At 35.2% G+C, this 23,579-nt stretch overlaps 1 protein-coding gene across 7 annotated transcripts in view; it reads right to left on the bottom strand.

The window, feature by feature from the left end:
* Positions 1-1,536: 1,536 nt before the first annotated feature.
* LOC111055321 (annetocin receptor) overlaps positions 1,537-23,579 on the bottom strand; it is a 188,185-nt gene continuing 166,142 nt past the window's right edge. For all 7 annotated transcript variants that reach the window (XM_039426848.1, XM_039426852.1, XM_039426853.1 and 4 more), the window contains 3 exons: positions 20,417-20,676; positions 16,600-16,924; positions 1,537-4,817 (listed from right to left, as the gene is read on the bottom strand). In XM_039426848.1, the coding sequence (XP_039282782.1) occupies positions 4,661-4,817; positions 16,600-16,924; positions 20,417-20,676 (742 nt within the window). In that variant the 3' untranslated portion in view covers positions 1,537-4,660. The remainder of the gene's footprint in view (positions 4,818-16,599; positions 16,925-20,416; positions 20,677-23,579) is intronic.

Raw genomic sequence — 23,579 nt, 5'->3', positions numbered from 1 at the left:
TGTAGTTCTGATCTTTTAATATATTATTTGGGTTCATAAGAGAAGTCAAGAACCAATTTCTTCATGCAACATTTCCTTGTGAGTGGCTCAAAAACCTCGTATTTTCGGCTCATTTTCCAGTTTTCAGCTATTTCTGCGAAATCTCGTAATCGGACAGAAAAATTTGTTTTTGCATTTTTTTAGATTATAGAATTCTGAATAAAATGAGATCATTCGGAACTCTCTATCTCCAATAAGTACTGAGCTATGATTTTTCAAAAATGAGTGAAATTTGAAGAAACTAAATTCGCGCAGGTAATGAAAGGATATAAAGAAGTAGACAGAATACATTCGTAATGAAAAAAATGAGATTCAGACAAAAATGATAAGAATACAGTAGATTGAGAAGGAATATGAAGTGCTTTGAAAGAAAAGAAGCGATAGAGTAATAAATGATGCTGGAAAAATAGAGCTATGATGAGAACAAACGAGGCATGTTGTTAGTATAATGAATGAGAAGTTATGAACGCAACAACAGTATGGTACGTATATACTGTATAATAGTAGTAGCCTATAGCATTTCCTATCTAGTGCAAAACTGGGTGAGCTGTCAGATATCGCTCCACATTAGTATAAAATACAGTCTCCTGAGCTTTTCATAATAAATGAAACCATTGTACGAATTCCGCCATCCAGAAGAATACACAAATCAAGAACAATAACTGATGAATACTACTGATGATATATACCGTATATACAGTATAGGCCCTATATATTTCTTCAACCGCTAGTACTTTATACTGATATATACTAGCAGATATATATATTTCTATATTACACCATCATACTTGAGATAGGAATTAATGGGGAAAATGCTTCAATATAAAAAATGAGAAATTAAAAGCTTGTAAATAATGAAGATGATAAGAAAGATACTGAAACAAAAGCAACAGTATTTCTACATCAAAATCAGTCTTTTGAATTCTCTCCAGAAGTGAATCTGATTTTCATCTAAAAGCATACCGTATTCAAGACTGAAAATACAAGTTGAAAGGATAAAACGCTTGATATTATCTTGTCATGATAAGATTCATTTCAATAAATATAGTCAATGATATATCGTCTAATCATTTAATATTGGTACAGTATCCAATCTGTAAAAATATGTTCGTTCTATGTATCCTAATTCACGCAAAATATTCGCGTTTAACGTATTAAAATAGAAGGGCTTTAGCCAGATTGTTAATTCTATGGTGTTAAGTGGTCAGCAGTCGGTTAGATTTGATAAGTGACATACAATACTTCCGCTGGATGGGGGGCTGCTTCTAAGGCCAACTCCACAAACTGAATTTTGAGCATCAAAATTATAACTTTACAATATAATTCGTCTATGTGTACCAACAAAGATCTCAACATGATCACCAAACCTTCGATTATTAATGAACTTCACAAGATTAGTGGTAGAGTTGACTAGGTATGCCTACATAATTTGATGTTGGATTCGTATTTTTTGAATTTTTAATTGATAATAACTTGGAGGTTGATTAATCAATAACGTAGAGTTTTCAATGAACAATACATTTTAATATATTCAATGCTTATATCCTATACATTTTTCAATCAAAATATATCAATAATCAATACAAATTTTCAAATGTTAATAGTGACTGATGCAATTATAAACAATTATACACATTAATTCAAATTTAATTGTCAAATCGTTTTTTCCAATTTGTGGTCAATGTACTATTTAATAAAGCCTTATTCTGTCTACTGTACACAAAGGATCTTGATAGAATCACAAAGCTTTCGTTATAACTGAAATACTGTATTCCTCTTGTCTTGCACTTGGATTGCTGAATCGAATACAAAAATATTTTTCATGTTATTTCAGAAATATATTTTCTATTACACATAATTTATAATATATAGGCTACTTTTATATAGGCCTATTATTATATAAAAGTCTGTGCAATAAAACATAAATCTACATCACAACGTTGTACTTGAATTTGTTATTCTGTATGTTAACAATTATATCTCAGCCATGATAATCACACGTTTTAAAAACAACCAGAGTTTTGAGGTACAGAAACATCTTTTGTATTGCAAGGTAACATAATTATAAATGTCATTCCAATTTCAATTATTGAAACAAAAGGAATGTAAAAAATTGAGCAAACACCTAAATACCATCCATCAACACTCAGTGTGTTTCATATTCCTTAATCTATGACTATAAAATTATAATTACCGTACTGTATTGAATTATCTTAGAAATTTGAAGCTATAAAGAAATATTCCAATATTTACAATTAGTACCGTAGCCTATACAAGAAGATTGCGGGCATATTCGATGTGTTTTATGAGCCAAATATCTATAGAATATCTTTTATACAGAGTATTTATGAAGGAAAGTCTTGACATATTATAATAATATACGGTAATGATATACACTCCTCAAATTTACTAGGAATTAAGTAATACCTAGCAGTTCATAGTCGAGTAAGATAAGTAGTAATACATGAAAAAGCATATAAAAATTAAATATCAAGAACCTTAAAAAAGTTTAACGTGTTTACTATTTGTCACAAATAGTAGGCCTACACATCATTTTATTGTCGAGTACGGTACGGTACTTATTCCCATACACCGTCCTTTGATATGTGTAGTGTCTTCAGTATTATTTATAGTAGTCTAATAGCTGCTTCAAAACGGCTTCATAATTCAACTAGATCAGCTAGCGAAGACATTGTGGAGTTGAAATAGCCTATATTATGAATAGTGTGTGATAGAATATCTTTCTAAATGCCATTATGTTCTCACGATCATTGATGTAGCCCCAAAGATAGAAATTGCTTGATGTTAGATCATTAGAGCATGGAGGCTATGCATAGCAAGCTTTGTCATTGGAGCACATCCTACTTAGCGCTTATAGGTACAGTGGCATTTTACCTACGGTATTCCATCAAATCATAGCGAAATATTGCACCCATATGCGCGCTAGTGTCAACAAACAAAAGTGGTTAAGTTTGCTTTTTCACTTGAGATTTGACAAATCATTTCATAACAGTAAGTTTATTAAATTATTACTGTATATATATTTGTTCAAAATATGTAAATATGACGAACAATTAATTATAACCCAGATATTCATTCATAAACACACTGTATAAAACCTGTACTGACGTTTAAAAATCGAAAGAGATTATACTCAACCTAAATCAATGTTCAGATTGATATGAATTATTGAACGGTAAAGTCTAAACACAGCCACACAACATCGTTATTTAATTTGAGTACACAATTGTTTTGTAAAGAACTACCAATTAGGCTCAATTGAGGCTTGAGAGATACTGATGGTGCTCACTTTATAGATTAGGTAGTAACTCAATAATGACTGTCATAATTCCTTATGAAAGGAAAACTCAACTGAAAGCGCTTCAGTGGACAGGTTGTCACAAGGCCTTCAAATTTTGTCAATTATAGCCTATATTTTGTACAGTGCGGTAAGTAGAATGATTACCCTCAGATGTGGGTTCTACAAATCAATATTTTTTCAAAGTATTGGTACCTACTTACTCATAATATTCTATTTAAAAAACTTTCATTTAAAATATTTCTTAGTTTAACAACTAACAAAAACGTTACTGAGGATTGCGAAATTGGAATGTAAAAATTTGTTAAGCTAAAATTTGAACTTTTCTCACTTTATTTTGCAATAACTCCTAAACGCTCAAATTAAATGCAAAAACTAATGGGGGAAACAATTATGGAAAACTATATCTTGGATACAATGAAATCAAATTCAGATCGATAACCAAATTGGAAGCTGATTTATCAGCGATCTACGAAAACCTAACAGAGTGAAACTGTTTGAGGTATTTCAGGGAGTGGGGACTCTTAGCAGAAAATTTGTCTATTAGAAATAGTTATGACCTGTTTCGAATTCGATCCCATAGTGGGTTTTTTTGGCACTCATTTATGACTGGACAATGTAAAGTAAGTTTACCAACTTTTTATTTTTTTGGCTATGAAAATGAAAATAATTGAATCGAGAAAGTTGTGGATGTCCACATAATAAGCTTTTTTTGTGCTTGAGTAATGAAATGAGATGATGAGCTAATCAAACGTCCATGCCTGTGGGTAGGATTTGAACCCTCAACCAGGCAGGAAACCGTAAAGAGGTTTGAGGCTTCCCCTTGCTCTCAGTCCACTTGCTGGCCGGTCAAGCCATATTTTGGAATATTATACTACACCTTAAAACAATTCTCCACTACTTATCATAAGAACTAGGCCTCAGGGTCTGGTATAGCCTAGTTATAGAAATTTTTCAAATATAATTTGAGTTTATAATAAGAGAGTTAATACATAAATATAGATCTTTTCAGGCTATTTGATACTTGACAAAAATAACAATATAGTTTCAAAAGTGCTTTAAAAATACTGAAAGACAATAGCGATGTAGAAGTTTTTGTAGGGAGTTATACTACTCTACTCTAGAAACACTTTGTACAAAACTTGCATCCATTTTATCACGGTAGGAGCTTTATAATACACACTTAGCCTAAATTAAGCTAGACTCAGCCTAACCTAACATAAACTAACCTAACCTGCACTTTCAACCTATCCTAATTGCACGCACTTGGAGTAGGTAGTCTGTCTAGAAATTGGAGGTATGCTATAAGTCTAGTCGACACCTGGCTGCTCGGCAGGGACTTGAGCTAGTGCGAATAGCTCGCTGTTGATTATGCTGATTATGCTGCTGCTGCTGACTACGCGGTAAGATTCGCTCATTATTCAACCCGCTGAATAGCTGCAGGCACTCTCTCTCCTCTCTGCAACAACAATTCGTTTCAATAAAAAACAAACCATAATCGTGTCAACAGCGACTCAGCGACAACTACTCAATATAATTATATATTAACAACAATATTGATATTCAGAGGGGATTTGGATGTTGCACACGTCTACCTTTCGATTCAATTTATTCATTCATTTGCATTTGCACACACAAGATACAATACAAATAGAGAAAAAATACATGCAAAAAAATAACAACAATCATAATATAGGTAATAAGGTACTATTCAAGAACTGTGGTGCGAAAAAAAGTGGAGGAAAGATTTTGCAACTACCTATGATTACCAATCTATGTACTACCAAAACCTTCAATCTTCTTCCCCTTCTCCTCCTCCTGTACCTCCTAATTATTGACATATCTTCTTCCTCTTCAAGTTTCGTTTATCAGCTCTGTTCCCTCCTTATCACCATTTTTGTATTCTTTGTATCCTTATCACCATGTTTGTGTACTTTGTATCCTTATCACCAAGTTTGTATTCTTACTTGAGAGGGTGAAAAAGGTACCGTATCAGGAAACGTGAAGAGAATAAGGTAGTAGGTGAGAAAGGATAGGATGAAGGAAGGTAATGTTGGCATAGAAGCGATAAGTGATGTTGTTTATACGGATCTCTCAAAGGCATTCGATTCAATCAATCACAGAATATTAGTTAAAAAACTAAAGTCGATTGGTTTCTGTACAAGCCTGGCAAATCTTGTTGAGAGCTATTTGAATTCAAGAGTGCAGTATGTTAGAGTACATAATTTCAAGTCTAGAACTTTCAACTGTACATCTGGGGTGCCTCAGGGTTCTAACCTTGGACCACTTCTCTTCCTTCTATTCATAAACGATCTCCCTGCTGTCTTTGATGGTTCATCCTGTCTGATGTATGCAGATGATGTGAAGCTGTACAAAGCGATTTTGAGCCCTGATGACTGCCTTAGCCTTCAAATGGATGTTGATAAACTAAGTGTATGGAGTATGAATAATGGCCTTAGAATAAATATAGCTAAATGCAAAACTTTATCATTTTCCCGGCAGGTAGCTTCACACAGATGCATCTATAGTATTGATGGTGTACCGTTGGAGGAGGTAGAGTCTTTTAAGGACCTGGGTGTGATTTACAGCTCTGATTTTACATTCAATAAACATATAGACCTTTTGTGTAGTAGGGCCAATCAGCAGATGGGGTTTATCCTGAGAACATGTTCACCTTTCAATGATGTCTCACCCATAATATTTCTGTATAAATCTCTTGTCCGAAGTATTCTTGAGTATGCGTCTGAAATTTGGAACCCTCATTGTAATGATCAAGTGCTACTTTTGGAGCGTTTACAAAATAAATTTTTAAGGTACATTCACTTCAGAAAATTCAATCTCAATTGTCCGTTTGACTTTCCCTCTGACACTCTGAGAAATATGTTTCAATTGAAATCATTAAAAACAAGACGAGATGTTAAGTCTTTAATTTTTCTTCATAGCTTATTAAATAATAAAATAGATTCCCCATATTTGCTTTCATATGTAAATATTTATATATCTACCATATCACGTCGCTCCACTTTCTCTTTTTTTGTGCCCCGGTCCAGAACTGTGAGTCACTATAATTCTCCAGTCAACAGAATTCAAAGACTTTTCAACTGTTTCTCTGGGCAACTGGACATCTTCTGGTTCTCTCGTGAAAAATTTTATAGAATATTAAACAGTCTATTGTGAGATATCCTTGCTCAGTCGTGTTGTCGATTATTTGTTGCTGTATATAGGTGTGTATCTATTGCACTATGTACTCGTACATCTTACTCATTCTGTTGCTTCATTGGCAGGTACCAGTCCTCTGACATTCATTTGTTAGTTTTATCCATTCTTTGTAACATTTTTATTTTAATTTTAGAACCTTTTCATTTCTATATTCCGTTTTATAATTATTTTATTGTATACATCTATTTTTTTTTCCTTCTATTGTATTTCTATAGTTTTTTTCCTTTTAACAATATTGCAATTGAAAGTTACTTTGTTTATTTTTTTTTTTCATTGTATTGTTGTATTTAACGTATTGTATCTTGTATTGTTGTATTTGTTGTGAAGGAGACACATTCGGGGTAACCTGTTGTCTCCATAAATAAATAAATAAATAAATAAATAAGACCAGTCGGTAGAAAATAATTTGAGAGACTAGAGGATTTACTAAGGATTAGAGTACCTAAGGATACCTGATAAGGATTATGGTTCTAAGGATTACCTAATATGGATACCGATATTATAGATATACAGTCTATAGTTGTATTTCCATAAGGTCTATAGCTTCAATCAGGTACTTGTGGATGAGAATCCTGCGTGAGGTCTACTGTTCACATAACTACTAGTGTTATCACATACAGTGATGATGGATGAAGGAATGAAGTTTTTACACTATAGCCTACACAAACATTGCCGGATGGAAGGTTCAATTGCACTACTATGGTAATATATAGCCAAGGTACCTGCAGATACGTCATTCTAATAATTATATGAAAGACTAGCAGGGTACCCGTGCTTCGCTACGGGAATTTAATGATCAGATTATTTTAGTAAAATATTTATATCCTGAATTCTACCAAAGCCGTTATAATCGTTTTTGAGATCCATCATACAAACAAAAATTGCTTGCTGAATATAACTTGAATAATAAATTAATATAGTCTCGTCACTGTCATAAAATTTTGTATCCGAAAAGGTGCTCTCCCTTGATGAAAATGTTATTGTATATAGGACCGTTTCAAGTTTCATTCAAATACTTAGTTACCCAAAAATCGTTGCCAGAAAGTGTGATGATAAGTTGCGCTGCTATCACCTCAGTTTGAACAACACATTCAACTCTGTTGAATGTTGTTCTTATGCACTCATCTTGACATCAGGGAATATTTTTATTGAATCATGCAATGTTTTCAAATTATATTGCTAAATGTTATAACCACAGCTGTTAATTTTCTCTCTTCCTCTCTTTAGTTTTCAACAAACGATGAAAATTTCTGTTTCAATAAGCTGCCACTTGGATAATCAATTTTTCCTCTCAAAGTTATCTCAGAGATGAGACTCAGCTCAAATTTTTGTATCACGGACCTACTATTTGCTAGGAGCATCTTATGATCTGCCCTCTATCAGCAATAAATAAAGAAATTAGGCCACAGCTTGGCATGAAAATTATTGAGTCTAATCATTTGAATTATTAATTGATGTGTTGGGAGTGCTCTGTAGAATAGTAGACTAATTGCAGCGAATTTTGTGGAATATTGAGTGGGGCTGAAGAGTCGACCTCGACTTTATCCATTAGCAATTAATATTTCTCGTTGATAGTTATCAAATTAGCAGTGATCATGTTATTTTTGCATTTGCTTGATGCAATTGAAAATAGAATTCTAAATCAAGTCTATTTGGGATTGGTTGACTCCATGGATCTCTTGCTTACTCTGGAATTTCTGCCATAACCTATCGCTTAAGCTGGTTTACACCAAAGGCGCAAATACATAGATCCACCACATCTGAAAATAAATTCTTCTCTAAACGCAGAGTAGTTATTGGCAAAATGTTGATAGCTTAATCCTTATGGATTCTATTAGATTGAACGGAACTTGACTAACACATATGTTCATCAAATGTTCACATTTTGTTAATAACTTTGGTGTAAACGCAGCTTTACTCTTTGTTTCACTTATTCAAAAGTGTAAAAGCAGCCAATCCACTGATTCTTTCTTCCATGGAAGTCCATTTATGTATAAGAGTTCATTCATAATATTTAGTCTAGCATTCAATGTGGCTGATTTCTCATGTCCTGAAGTTTACTACCATAAATATTAAAGTGGGAATTTTTAAGTGGACATTTTAATGTTAATTTGAATAATTCTGAATAGAGTTTATTCAATCACTTTGATTATTGACTATACCATTATATGAATAGAATAGAATAGAAGAATTGAAAATAATTTTATTGTTCTCAATACACAATTACATCGAATAATAAACACTTTACATTTTATCCAATGAAGTAACATGCAGTATTATTCATTCTATGGTTGACAAAAATTCATTAGGCATGGCCGAAGCCGTCAGCCAGAGTTGGTAGATAAAGATAATAGTTTTCCTTAACTAATCAAGATAAAACGTTTGATAAATTTCAGTCATTGATTCCGGTACTCTATACAAGAATAGTTATAAGCCTTCCTCAACATAGACGAACTATTATTGAACTATAATTGAAAAACAAAGTTTATTCTCATTTACAAAACAAGATAAGATTCAGGTAAACAACAATAACAAAAACAATATATTACAGAGAAGCCTAGGTTAAGAATACTATTTCACAGTTCAAAAATTGAATTCATTAATAAGGACATTTCTATTTATGTTCCCGCTGATCTTAAATACCCCTCCAACCGCACCCAGTCCTCCCCGTTAAGATATCTCCGCACTACTTCGTCTCCTAGTACTTGGTGCTGTAACCAATTTTTCCTTTGCTCTCCCAATACCTTACAGCGGCCTATAAAATGATAAATATCTTCCCTTTCCCCACTATTGCACAAAGAACATATTATACTAGCCCCCTCTCTACCCGGTCTGAAATTTAATGGCAATAAGGAGCCTCTTGCTTTGAATATATTACTAATGAACCGTCTCTTATTCTTATCATTCATGTAGCTTTTATTCATTTGATTATTTTCAAGTCTGAGCTCAGCATAGATTGAGTGATAATGTGCATTTTCAGCTCTATTCCATAAATCTCTTATCCACTTTTCTTCAATCTTATTAATTACATCCGAGCTTTTCAATTTCCATTCATCAGACTGAGTCACTGGGTCCACCCAATTAATATCATTCAATCCGAACAGCCTTCTCCACTCCTCGCACCATCCAAACTTATTTTGAGCCATCGTAATGGTAATTTTTTGGGAAACCTGTTATCTGATAACGCTATTGTTTTCAAAACATAATCTCTGTTCATTCTTAAAGTTTGGAGATACATTTCTTTTACATCAGTCTCCAAATACAATATATAATTGGGAGTATTTCTAGGTAACCAGTAAAGACGCTTAATAAAAAATCTGTGGAATATTTCTAGATCGTTTCTTTCCTGATAACCCCACACCTGTGCTGCATAAGTAACCGTTGATCTACTAACTGCATTGAAAACTTGCCATTTTGTTGAGACAGTCACATCGTCGTTTGCTATCAGTTTATTCCACAAACTCTGAATTCCAAATTTTGCTGTACTTAATTTTTGCCTGAAATGAGCCGTTAATGACAGAGTTGATGTAAAAACTAAACCTAAATACTTATACTCCTTCACAATTTCTACAGGTTCACCCCCATACTTCCACTTCTCCCTTTTACATAGCTTTCCTCCATTTCTAAAAACCATCATCTTTGATTTCTCCATATTAATAACAAGACTCCAGCGATTACAATAAGTATGTAGTCTATCGATCATTCTCTGCATTTCAGTAACATTATCGGAAATGATTACAAGATCATCTGCATAAAGAAGAGCGTTCAATTTCATATCTCCTACCTTGATTCTCCCACCCAAAACATCGCAAATATCATAAATAAATGCGGAGAACAAAATTGGAGACATCAGACAGCCCTGCCTCAATCCGCTTTCAGTTTGACGCCCCTCCTTGCACCATATTGATGATTTTGCATTTGGCCCATATAGTACTCTTATTAAATTAACAAATTTATTTGAAACTCCTATCTCAGCCAGTCCATAAAAGAGTGCTTGTCTCTCTACTGAATCGAACGCAGCTTTATAATCGATGAAGAAACAGTATAATCTTTTACGCATGGATAGAGAATGTTTAATTACGTTGAAAAGAATATAAATGTTATCAATTGCGGAGTAACCTTTCCGAAAACCTGCTTGATTCTCACTTATGACTTCTCGACCATAAATCCACTTCTCCAATCTTGTCAACAAGACACTTACAAATATTTTGTAAATTGCATTAGTAAATGAAATCGCTCTGTAGTTCTCAGGATTATTGGGATCATTTTTCTTATACAATGGAAATATTATAGACTTTGTGAATGACTCTGGTACATCAAGAAAACGAAATATACGGTTAAAAAACATGCACAGTAGCTGTCGGAATTCTATTGGCGCTTCTTTAAAAAACTCAGCCGTATTCTATCAACACCTGGTGCTTTATTGTTTCGAGCTTTTTTCAAAGCTAAATCTATTTCTGTTATCTCGATTGGCTTGTCTAATGAATCGTCGATAACAAGAGGCTCAACCCACGATATCGGTCCACTACATCTAACAGGTGTATACAACTGTCTAAAGTGCTGTATCCATTGTTCTGGACTAATATTTCCACTTCGCGTAAGTTTTCCCTCCCTGAAAAACCGAGCCAGCTCCCAAAATTTCTTAGAATCCCTTACAGTTTTTAGTTTTTCCTTAATGTCGGCCCAATAAGCTTCTTTCTTTCTCTTACATAACAACTTATATTCCTTTATCTTTGACGTGTAATCGTTCTTCACTTGCTTGGAATTCGTTCTTCTAAATAATTTGAGAAGCGCAAACACGCGATCTCTGTATCTTACACATTCTCCATCAAACCAGGCATTTTTCCTGACATCAATCTTATTTCCTCTCTGCGATATTGAGCCGCTAGCTGAATCAGCTATCAATTTTGTCAATAAATTATTTGCTGCATCTATGTTTCCTGGTAGAAAATCTATTTTACGACTCTCCCCAGCAAGCCTTTCAGCATAACCACTGTCATCTAGTTTTCCCCATGTCAATTTCGGTAATAACGGTAGCAAATTTTGATTGATTTTCAACTTCTCACTAAACACATTCAAAACAATAGGCATATGATCTGAATACATTGCAGGTAAAACACTAAATTCCTTAACTACTTTTAAACGATCTAATGCTACGCAACATAAATCGATTACTGAAGCTCCCCTTGCATTTATTAAAGTATATTCACCATCAGTATTACCCCTAACTCTTCCATTTAATATTAACAAGTTAAAATCTTCGCAGAAATCTATAATCTTTCTACCTTTTGCATTAATAACACTATCTTTGGAACTACGGATATGACTCACAGTGATATTATCTAAACTCAAATCTGGAGGTAGATTCTGAGAATTACCAATTCTCCCATTCATATCACCCATCACAATAAGATTATTAGTATCATTCCACGAGCTTAAAAATCATACAGTGCATAATAATCAAAATCCCAATCCGCTTGTAAGCCACCGCTTAAATAAACTGGGACCACATAAATATCTTGCTTTACAAATTTGATCACATGTCTACCGTTCAAAATACTAGTTGCAATATAATCTCTCATAATTTTCCTTATTGCGATTAGCTGACCTTTTTTCGCCCTACCAAAGTGAGCATCTCTTAATGCGAATTCCCAGCTTAAAACATAATCCTTCAAATAATTTTCATAAACTATATGGTTTCCCTCTTCAACATGCGTTTCCAACAAAACAAAACAATCGAACCCCATTAAAAAACTAAACAATTGGGAATATGGCTTACCCTTTAAGCCTGCTACATTGAAGACCATAAGACTTAACTCAATAGTGTGATTGTCCTGATCATGGCTGACGGCCACGCCTCACTGTTGCAAACGCGTTGCAGCTTCGTCGCCTCGCTCCTGTTGCTCTCTCGTCGCCTGCAGTACCGTCTCTGCGTGATTTCCCAGCACCTCCCGCAATTTCTGATCCGCACCCTGGCTCCCGAATGTTAACTTTCCATTCTCATCCATTCCAAAAAATACTCCACTCACGCTCAGGCGATCATGAAGAACTCAAACTCTCTCTTGAGGAAGTACCTTCAATATCTCCTTCCTTACCGCAAAAAGTCTCGATCTGGTTTTTCTTGTCTCCTTTGAAAAGTCTTTATACACATAGAAGCCGGTCCCTCGGAGCTTCTTGGTATTATTTAGAATGTGTTAGACGTCACTATCATCGGGAAAATTCGCTATCAATGGCCCACCTTCTCTTGATGCCCCGAGAGGATGAGCACGATTTATCCACACATCTGGCCTTGATCCCAGATAGTTTACACAAAAGTTTTTCACAACCGACACGGAGTTCAATGCCTTCACATCATATTTGAGTCCCTTGAATACTAGGTTATTCCTTCTGCTCCTATCCTCGAGATCAACTACGCGTTTCAACAATATTTTATTAGAGGTAGTGAGATCGTTTAATTGATTTCTAAGTTTTTCGTTTTCTGCAGACACTTTGTCCAACACTTTTCACTAGCGAGAATTCCTGTGCGAGTTTATTGAACTTAGCAGTCATGCGAGTTTCAAAGTCCTCAAAAAGTTTTTTAAAAAGATCACTATCCATCATTGGTTTTGACGAAGTAGGTTTTTTTCTGTTATTAGCGGATTCTTCGGGCTCCGGCGAGATTTTTGAGCGTACACGTTTGTTTGAAACTGTCGGCGAACAGTAACTTTTGATGTCTGTCTGCATAAGTACCACTTTTATTCATACAGCATGCCACGTACTTCACGATACAAACCGGAACTTTACACTTCACTATTACGAAAACATTAATTAGAGTTTATAAAAGCGAAAAACGGTACAGGTTAGGATTGCACGAATTGTCATACCATTATATGATTTTTTCTTTCTTTAATCTTAGCTTCTCTAATCGAAAAGAAAACATAATATTCCATCAGCTGGTCCTATTCCCTTTCATCCTATACTATTAAACGATATGTATACCTATACTATTTATATGTTTTTAAACATATAACATCGAAACAGTAGCTATCATCTTATCTCCATCTGATCTAATGTAAACAAATTATAGTAAGATTCTCATCAATATGTCAGCATTATTTGAATAGGGAGCATTGATACTATTAATGAGGTATACTGACAGTTTCAAGTGAATATCAACGAACTGTTATGCATATTCTCCAATATTTTTATCGAAAGCTACCTTCTATTTTCTTTGGTAACACAACTTATGTTTGGGAATAATTATTGATTCATGGGAAAAGCGCCTTACTTCTATGGAAGATATTTTTACATTAGGAAAAACAACAACAGCTATTTGGCCGTTTTAATAAATAACCCCTTTCTTTCGTCAAGTTCTGGCCGAATATCCTCATTCTTTGCACACAGATTCCACAACGGACACCTCTGAAGTTTTAAAAATACCCTCCATTCATCATACTGAATAATTAAAATTTCATGGAAACTGTTTAAGCTGTTCACGCAATCTGTCAGATATACAAACAAAATTAGTCTTGATAGAATAGGATCGATATTATTGATAGAACTCCCGTCATAGAAGTTTGTTTTATGAAACATAAAAATTATCTATACTCCCAGGAATAGAAATAAAAATATTTGTTCTCATATTTATATTCTAATATTTATAAATCTGATTACCCTTTTTAAAATTATTCAACATAACATGTTTCGGCTATAAATAATGCCATTATCAAAGTGATTGGAAAATAAAATTTATTCAATAATGATATAATATTCTCAGGAATAGCTCTGATTGAAGTAGCAGTGCCCAATCAATTTTTCCGCGATAAATGCATTTTAATCTTCAACTTGGTGCCAACCTAATGGAATAATCTCAACTTAATGCCAACCTGACAAAATTATTAATTGGTCGCCAGTTATCAACTGTTTCGAATAGGTACTCTCTCTAGATTATAGTTCTATAGTAACATATGATATGGACATTTCAATTATAAATTAAGAGATTGGGAGAAGAAGAATATACATGCTAAAAGACGAACTTTAAACCCTTAAAAACCACCCGAGTTGAAATATCGCCAAAAGATTTCTTAGTGAGCACCTAGGACGTATAAGGAAGCTATATTCTAAGTTTTGTTGCAATCCATCCAGTAGTTTTCCAGAAATCGTGATCAGTGAGTCAGTGAGATAAGAATTTTATAAGTATAGATTAATAGTTTAGTAGATATTATAGGCTGCTAGATACTCGAAGTATACCGTAATATACATTACGGCCTACATACGGCCACCTCCAGATGCACTTCATACCAAGTGATAGTTCTATGAGCATTGTTTGCAAGTTCCTAATATTCCGAGTAGTTTATGAGGTTTTGTCTTAGTTTTGAATGCCTCTCGGTTACACTTAGATCCAGTTGAGTCACTTTGATGCGTGATGCTTCCCCAACAAAACCCACACACGCTCCTGATAGCGTAGATCCTGTGCTGTGGCTGTGATGCACTACAGCTACACGGCAGGTACTCAACCGAAAACTGTACCAGAATATGTTATGAAGTTGATATGGAGGAATATAGTGGAGATGCAGTTAGTTCACTCCCGAGTGGGCTGCAAACGGCAGGCGATTAGCAGAGAAGCATAACAGTTGAATCTACCTATATCATGTGAGTAGTTTACTGTATCTATATCATGCGAGTAGTGTACCTTTATCATGTGAGAAGTGTAGGTACTATTATCTGTGGGTAGTGTCACTACCTCCGTAAACAAAGCCGTAGTGCATTCGTGTGACGTCAGCACTGGTAGGGCTCCTACACCAATAAAAATTCGTTGATCTCAGCTGATCTATATCAGCTAGTGTTTTTATTGGCGTAGGAGCCCAACCTGTGCTGACGTCACAAGAATGCATTACGGCTTTGTTTACGGAGGTAGTGGTAGTGTAGGTATATCATTATACCGTAGATCACTTATACCTTTATCAAAGTTTGAGGTTATGGACTAGCAAGTTAACTCGCATTAAATGATATACGTTATTCAAGTCTAAGAAGAAAGTCCAGTTTCTGAAGCTTACAAGTTTGGGCTTTGGGTAAAGATGCGAAGGTGGGAAGGAAGGTTTACATTAATAATAATCCAGTTCCTTGACGACTTTCATTGACGACTTCCGACTTGCAGACTATATTTTTGTAAAACATGTGAATCATCTCACTGCAACATGATTTTGATTCACTTGTGATTCATTTTTTGTTGGACAAGTGGAGAAGTCAATTGAGAATAATCAATGGCAGTACGGTACCTAACTAATCACAGAAGATAAGCCAAATGCATTTCGAATAATATGCCCTTTTCATTTTGAGAAGAATAGCCTACGAGTACAAGATATACAGATGGAATAGAATAGAAAAAATTACATTAGAATCTCGATAGCTGGGACTTCCATAATATTCATAGTCCTCTAAAAGTGTATTCGTAGTGGAAGCTCGGTCCCTTGAGAAGATCTTTACCAAAGGTCTTATTCGATTCTATTACCAAAGTTATAATTCGTAGTAAAGCTATGTATCTCGGTCTCCTCGATATTATAATAATTCATTGTAACATCGAGCGTTGGCTTATTGTCGCCCTCTATAATTCGCAGTTTTGTACGCAAGAACTCTGTAATTCGTATTTTCTGGATTTAGATTTCTGGATTTTCATACACCATGAGAGCAGAAGATAATAACAGAGAACTATGCAACCAATTTTTTTGACGTGTAATCTGTCCTGTTATATTGTTTTGTTTCATTTCAAATTGTAGTAGCCCAGAGAAGAAAAATTGAACATTTAGTTACATGCTTAGGCTACAGTTGTGGAAAGTAAGAAGCAGAAATATTGAAGATGAAGAAAATAAGAGAATACTTGATATACTAAACGTATATAATGAAAGAGTGAAGTATAATAAAGATAATATGTGATTATTTAAATCTGCATTTTTGTATTTATTGTAAATACACAATTGGATTTGAATTTTTATCAGCATTTGTATGATAATTTGCATACTATAATTATTATTGGTGATGGTTACCTAGAAACGTTGGGCGGTATGGTGACGACCCAGCGGCGGATGGGCGTGACCTCGGGCAGAGGCTGTTCGGCGACCAATGGCTTGCGAGGCAGAAGACTGGTGGTGTTGGTGACCTCGGACCGCTTGGAGCAGCTGCCAGCGCCGCAGCCGGACGAACCGCTCTCGGCCGCACTGTTGTTGCCGCGATAGTCGCTCGACAGCGCGTACTTGCAGCCCAGCAGCTGACGCAGCCCACGCATCAGTTCCTTGTTCGACACCAGGTAGATCCACGGGTTCACGCAGCTGTTCAGGCTCGACAGCAGCGAGAGGATTGTGAACGTTGCACCTGTACACGCCAAACAACTACTTATTACTTTACTTATTGTCAATTAAATGAGTGAGTTATCAAACAACAAATGTGAGGGTGGCACCTGCAGGTGGTGACTGCTTTTAAGGCAGCCGGGTCCAACGGCTTAACGTGTCCATCCGAAGCACGGGAGTGGTCCGAGATAAATATCTTGCCCGGGCCGGGATTTGAACCCGGGCCTCTCAATCATAAAGCCAGCATATGATCCACTCGAATACGGCCACTCCTAGAAGATATCTATCTCATGCTATATGGCTTATGTTCCAAACTTCACTGTTGACTCAATAAGCCGATGATCCTAGTAGTTCTTTGAAGCTATGTGACGCTGGTGCTGGTAGACTCTCATACTGTGCCTTACTTACATTCTCACCCGACCAAAACAGTAATAATAGACAATAATCGACAGTAATTGGCTTGAATAAAGAAATGGGCTTGCAATTTGGAACATAACTCCCTATACCATGGGATATCTTATTATGCTATCTTTTCTCTATTATTACTTACCTGAAAATGAAATGTGTGATTTATCAAACGATAGGTTAAATTGAGTGATGAAGAAGCATGAGACAATATTACTATAGAGTAAAGATAGTATAGAAGAAATCCCATGATATAAATCGTTTATGTTCCAAACTTCACTTTTAACTCAAGCCGATAATCCACGTAGTTCCTTTTCGTGAAGCTATGTGATGTTGGTAGTCTCTAATACTGTGCCGTTCTTATACTCTCACCCGATCAAAACAGTAATACTCGTAATAGACATTAGACACAGAAATCGGCTTGAGTTAACAAAAATGGGCTTTAATTTGGGAACATAAACGACCTATACCATCGAATTTCTTGTAATGCTATCCTTTCTCTATATTATCACTTACCTGTAAATTGAATGAGTGATTCATAAACGATAGATTCAATTATTGAGTAAGAAAGAAACATGGTACAATGATACAGGTAAATAAACCAATTGAGCGGTTTTTTGGGAAAGATGTTTGATTCGTGGTTGCGTTGATAACTTATCGCTCAGATAAGTAAATAATATTCATGCGCCTGCTACTCCCGATAGGTGGGTGACTAGATACTTGAAGAGCCGACTCCGCTCAACATAACGAAGTTAACTAAACAAACGTAACTAACATTAACTCATGTCTCATCATCCACATCACCTTCATCACATCATCCTCATCACACTCGCAAGCTATATAACAAAAGCCTGAAGCTCGTGTGGGCATCATCTTCCGCCAAAAAAGTATAACTGATGAAGTATCATAATTGCCAGTATATTGGAGGTGTATTATTTAGAGAGTATAAATGTATGGAATGTAAATACGCTCTATACTCTCTGAGTGCTTGTGAATATTATGGTAATCGGTAAATGTAGAATAATTTATATACAAAAGTATACAAATTCAGTGAATTAGGGAAGTGCTTAACCATTATCATCTTCATTCTATAGATTGGCCATGGTTTAACGTATGAAGCTCAATATTCAGCATTTACAGTGAATTTGATAACCTTGATATTCTACGTGCTAAGATACTCTAGTTGGGTTGTATCAACATGGATTTCAATCCAGGATTAGAAAAATAAATAGGTATCATTCCATATAACATTCATATAGGCCTGTGTCATTTACCTATGACAACTCTATCTCATCATTGTTGTATGTCTGTTATTTCGATCCTGGATTAGAAATATTTTATGAATAGGTATCATTTCATAAAACATATAATATCCATATATGCCATTTACTTATGACAATTCTATCTCATCATTGTTGTCTGTCTGTTAATTAAAATGAAGAGGATAGGAGTGAAAATATAAATCAGAGACTTGTTTCATTACAATTAAAATCGTGCAATATTGTACGGGGAAAATGTGCGCCTGCACTAGACTGATAAATGTATCACGTGCCATGCATGCCTAGCGTGTGGACTTTCATTAAAAAGACCCTAGTAAAAACGGTCCACAGAATAATAGAAAATAATATGATATGTAGTATGTTGTAGGATTAGTGTAGAATCTAATAAAAAAGGGAAAGAATTCTGTTCAATGACAATAAAATAAATGTGAGTTTTGTTTCATTCAAACTCAAACATTTTTTGTTTTTCCGAGGCAAGAGGAAAATAGAGTGGAATGCGTACAAACGGAAGGCTATTGTTTTAAATGTACACTGAAAAAATTTCCCACTCATCCGGAGCTCTTTTATGAGTACAGCTTCATCTCAAATAATTCTAGAAACAAATCATCCCTGAGGTCAAACACTTACAATAAAAATTTACATCTGTATCACGTTTACGAGACTCTACTACCTACGTGAAATGTAAATACTTGAGTTGTAGGCCTATTAGTAAAATAGAATAGGCTAGAGCGATGGAGCTTCACAATGAAGTTATGATTATGTTTAAAAATAAACTGAACCTTTTCAGGTTTGTTCAAGTTTTTGTTCAAAACATATTCTTATGTGTATAAACAACATAGAATAGAATCGTCGGTCTTGGAGACAAGGAATGTAGCCAACCGCACTAAAATTGTCTGATGAGAATACATAAGATGCATACAGACTTATTCGCCAAGAACACTTTTCGCATGATACCAAAACAGTAAGATACAGATATAATAGCATCATCTCATGTGGAGTGAAATGCGCGTGTTCCTGGCGCATAAGTCTGTACGCACCTCGAAGTTGATTACACATTGTCCACAGCTGATTATAAATGAGAAATTTATTAACATCTTTATAATACTCCTGACGAATTGGCAACGTCCCTAGATGTTGGGGATCTGGATGGACTTATCTGTTCCAATTTCCATCAAACTATTTTCGTGCTGTTGACTTTAATTGCTCCAACTATTGGATGGCATTGCATACCTTTGCTGACAGCTGATTATACTGATTTCTTTTTTTTCAAATCAAATCATTTATTTTCCATACAATAAATACATATTCAAAACATAATAAAAGAAAATACATAATTTTATAATCAAAAGTATAAAATAATTAAAATAAAAATTAAGCATAAATAATACCAAAATCATAATTAGATTCTCAATGGTAATCCGGCATCACCAGCAAAAGGAATCAAGCCTTGCCCGCTGGTGAGAGTTGCAATCAGCTAGTTACATTGGTTGTTTCCTAGTTTTATACAATAATAGAGAAAAAAAAATAATCCACGCCTTAAGATATGCTTTGAAAAATTAGATTATGCCTTCAATTGAAAAGAAATAGTTTTCTCTTATCCAATTTTTTAGTATTTTGTAATTAATTTTTGCTTCCAGATCAAAAGGCAATTCATTTATCAAGAATCAGCCGATGAAGCACCCATGCTTACAGTGCTGGCAACTCGTTGGGCATGACCTCCAATTAGAGGTAGTTACAACCCGTGTTAGAATTCTATCTGTTACAAAAACGTCAGTCTTCCCAGGCTACCCATATTTGACTAAGATTTGTAGAATTGAAACGTGGCTACTGACCCTGGAAGAAGGGACTATGCACGGCGCCGGGATCCCAGACGGCCCACAGTTGAGCGACGATGAACGGCGACGAGCAGGCGACGTAGAGCGCTATGACGGCCACCGTCTGCTTCACGGTGTTGACCTTGGCGCGTGATATGAGGCGGTGCGGCGACGCCTTCGTCACCGGGAAGCCGGCGTTTCGCCACAGCTCGCGGCAGATGCACCAGTACGTGTAGATCAGCACTATCAGCGGCAGAATGAACACCGACACGCTGTACCTGCAACAGTCAACATCGCATTCTCTGCTTAAGTCAACTGTAAGATTGTATTTCAAACTGCTGAACAATGTACTGTATACTTGCAACTAAAAGGGCCATTTTGCTCACTCCAAGCTGAAACTGATTCGAACCAGCTGGTTGCTTGAACTAAAAATAAACATCATAACAAATGAGACATGATATGGATTTGATTCAGTTTAAAATGAAAGTACTTTGTTATAATGTGGTTCATTTTGAGTTTATTTATGTGGTTCATTTTGAGCGACCAAGAGATTCAATTCAGTTTAAGCTTTCACTGTGCAAACGGCCCTGACTGTCGGGCTAGTATTGAGCCATAGGCTGGGTCGCCATTGGGGTACCAGAAATACAGAGAGAACAAGAAGAATGCTTACATGTACAATTTATTATTAAGCGAAGAGAATAGATTTTATAGAGAATACTATTAGGATAGAAAAAATATTTATAATATTTGCATTAAAAATGAAATGAAATATATATGGCGGAGTTTTGAATTTGATGTGGTGAAATTGCTGAATATCTTCCATTTTCCTTCTCTCTTCAGAACTGGATTCTCCAGTTCAATCTAGAACTTGAGCTCTCCAGAGAACTGGAGAATGAAAGAGAATAGTAGATGTTTGTTTGAGAGATCGGAGACACGAACAATCTTCAATCTCAAATGAATGATCAGATAAATATTATAAGCCTACAAAATTGAGATAAAATATTCTTTTGATATTTGGGAATGGATTCTCAATAGATGAGGGAGTGAGAGATAGTCCGCAAAGCTACACTATTTTGCTTGGTGTCCTTTGAGAGATTCCATAATGAAGTGCTTAAAGATTTAATTACAGTATTTCATTGGCTTGCTGGGAAATAATTGGAATTTATTATCTTCACTCTAAAAACAGCTCAGATAATGAATTCCAGTAGGATGGTAATCTCTGAGGACAGTGTTCTAGTGAATATATCAATGGAAGCAAGAAGCAAGTGGAATGTAATAGGAGCGGAATTATTATTATAACATATTAGGAAGCGGCAAGTACATTATTGCAAGCTGTGGTCATCCGTATGGAATCTCATAAAGTTAACCAATCTTCCCAGTCGTGAATTATAACTGTCACGTTTACGGTCTTCAACTGGAACCGCGTATTCCCAGAACCAACGTTAACTCAACTTTGCAATGGAACATGTAGATAGTAATGCAAATTAGCTAGTCCGATTGTGAATGAGATCACAATAATTCGAATAATCATTTCAGTTAACAGGATTCAGATGCCGTATCAATTATTTGGTAATAGTTCGCTTTGATATTTATTGCACTCCCTCAGCGGATACAATCCTCAGCTACACAATGCAGTGAATATCAATAGGCTAATTACTATCGATCTCTCTATTGCTAGGGTCATTGATGCGTTGACAAATGTGGGGATGCGTGTTCTACTATGTTGCGCACAATCAGTTTTGGATGGAACGCCTTGCATCAGAACACAGTTTCCATTTAATCAAACCAAACATCATCAGAAACTCTAAAGCACTAAACCACCAATATTGATAGCGTCTGCTGTGTTCTCGGAGCGAAGACTCTGTAGTGTAAGCTTAATTAATCTCAATCGCTCTATTGAAATAGGGATAGCTTGAATTCGAGATAAAGTTCATACTTTCCGCTTACTCAGTGTAACATATTGACGTTGAAAACAGAATAACAGGGAATAGGATATATTTGAAGCCGTATATCCTTCCTCTTTTACTATGTCGAGCTGCATTGATTCTTTGGAGGCATTTGCTTGTAAAATGAATCTATTAGTGTCATGACAAATGCGCACAGATTTTAACAAAGGAGCATGAAAAGATATACTGTAAACGATTCGACCTGTAACTACCATTAGATATTATACCGACCTGAATTAAATTACGTCGTGTAATCATATAATATATATCCTTGCGATTCCCAAAAATAATATCTAATTGTTGAAAAGTGACATATTGAGACGTGAGTGAAACTCTTGAAATGAAGATTAAAGGGAATTACAAAGGATAAAATAGGAAATAATAGCGACTTCAATGACATTATAGTAGAATTCTCTCAAAGAGTTTGAGATGAAATACAAAATGTGATGGATTTTCCATCAGATAAGATAGAAAGATTTGCTCAGCTCCGTTTAGTATAGTCAACTGGAATCAATTTCGAGTAATACTTCGAGTACTATTGGGAAAAGTATCAGATAAAAAAGTGATCGCAAGGATTTGAAAGAACGAAATACGCTCTCGATACCGATACCATTGTGAACCTTATACGTTCGCCTGAAGCCAATGATAAGAAGAGACACTGGATAAAAGAGATTATTTCCTCTATCTTTGGTTCTTGCACTGAAAGTGATTGGAGCATTGAAATTGTCATTTTATATTGAACGAACTATTGTACTTTTATAAAAGAGAAAAAGCACAAGAGGATTCACAATTCGACTTTGACTGAAGCCTCGCACACTTCTTCCAAATAAACGCATACCCGTACTATTCACTTCCGATGCTTTTTTGAACAGGAAAATAAAGACAGAAATAAAAATAAATTCCCACAATATGAAGCTCTTATTTTCATATCATTATTTAATTACTATTAAGCGTTTTCATTCATACGACTGGATGGTCCTCTGATTGGCTCACTCAGCTGTTGATGAGAATTAGCCAATTGGAGGACAGTTCGGGTGTCGTATCGACGAGAAATCGAAGAGTATGGAAACTGAAATAAGTTTATGGAATTTCCTTCGAGCCTTCAGAATGTTAGGGACAAATATCTCTGTCAATAGTGGAAAAATCACTTCATAAGGACAAAAATATCTCTCTCAATATAATAAAGAATATCAAATAAAAGATTCAGATTCGATTTGATTGTGGTTGGTTGTACG

This window comes from Nilaparvata lugens, chromosome 4, assembly GCF_014356525.2.
Source record: "Nilaparvata lugens isolate BPH chromosome 4, ASM1435652v1, whole genome shotgun sequence".
Taxonomy (NCBI): domain Eukaryota; kingdom Metazoa; phylum Arthropoda; class Insecta; order Hemiptera; family Delphacidae; genus Nilaparvata; species Nilaparvata lugens.
The sequence above is the reverse complement of the archived record's forward strand: the minus strand, read 5'-3'. Positions and strand labels throughout refer to the sequence as shown.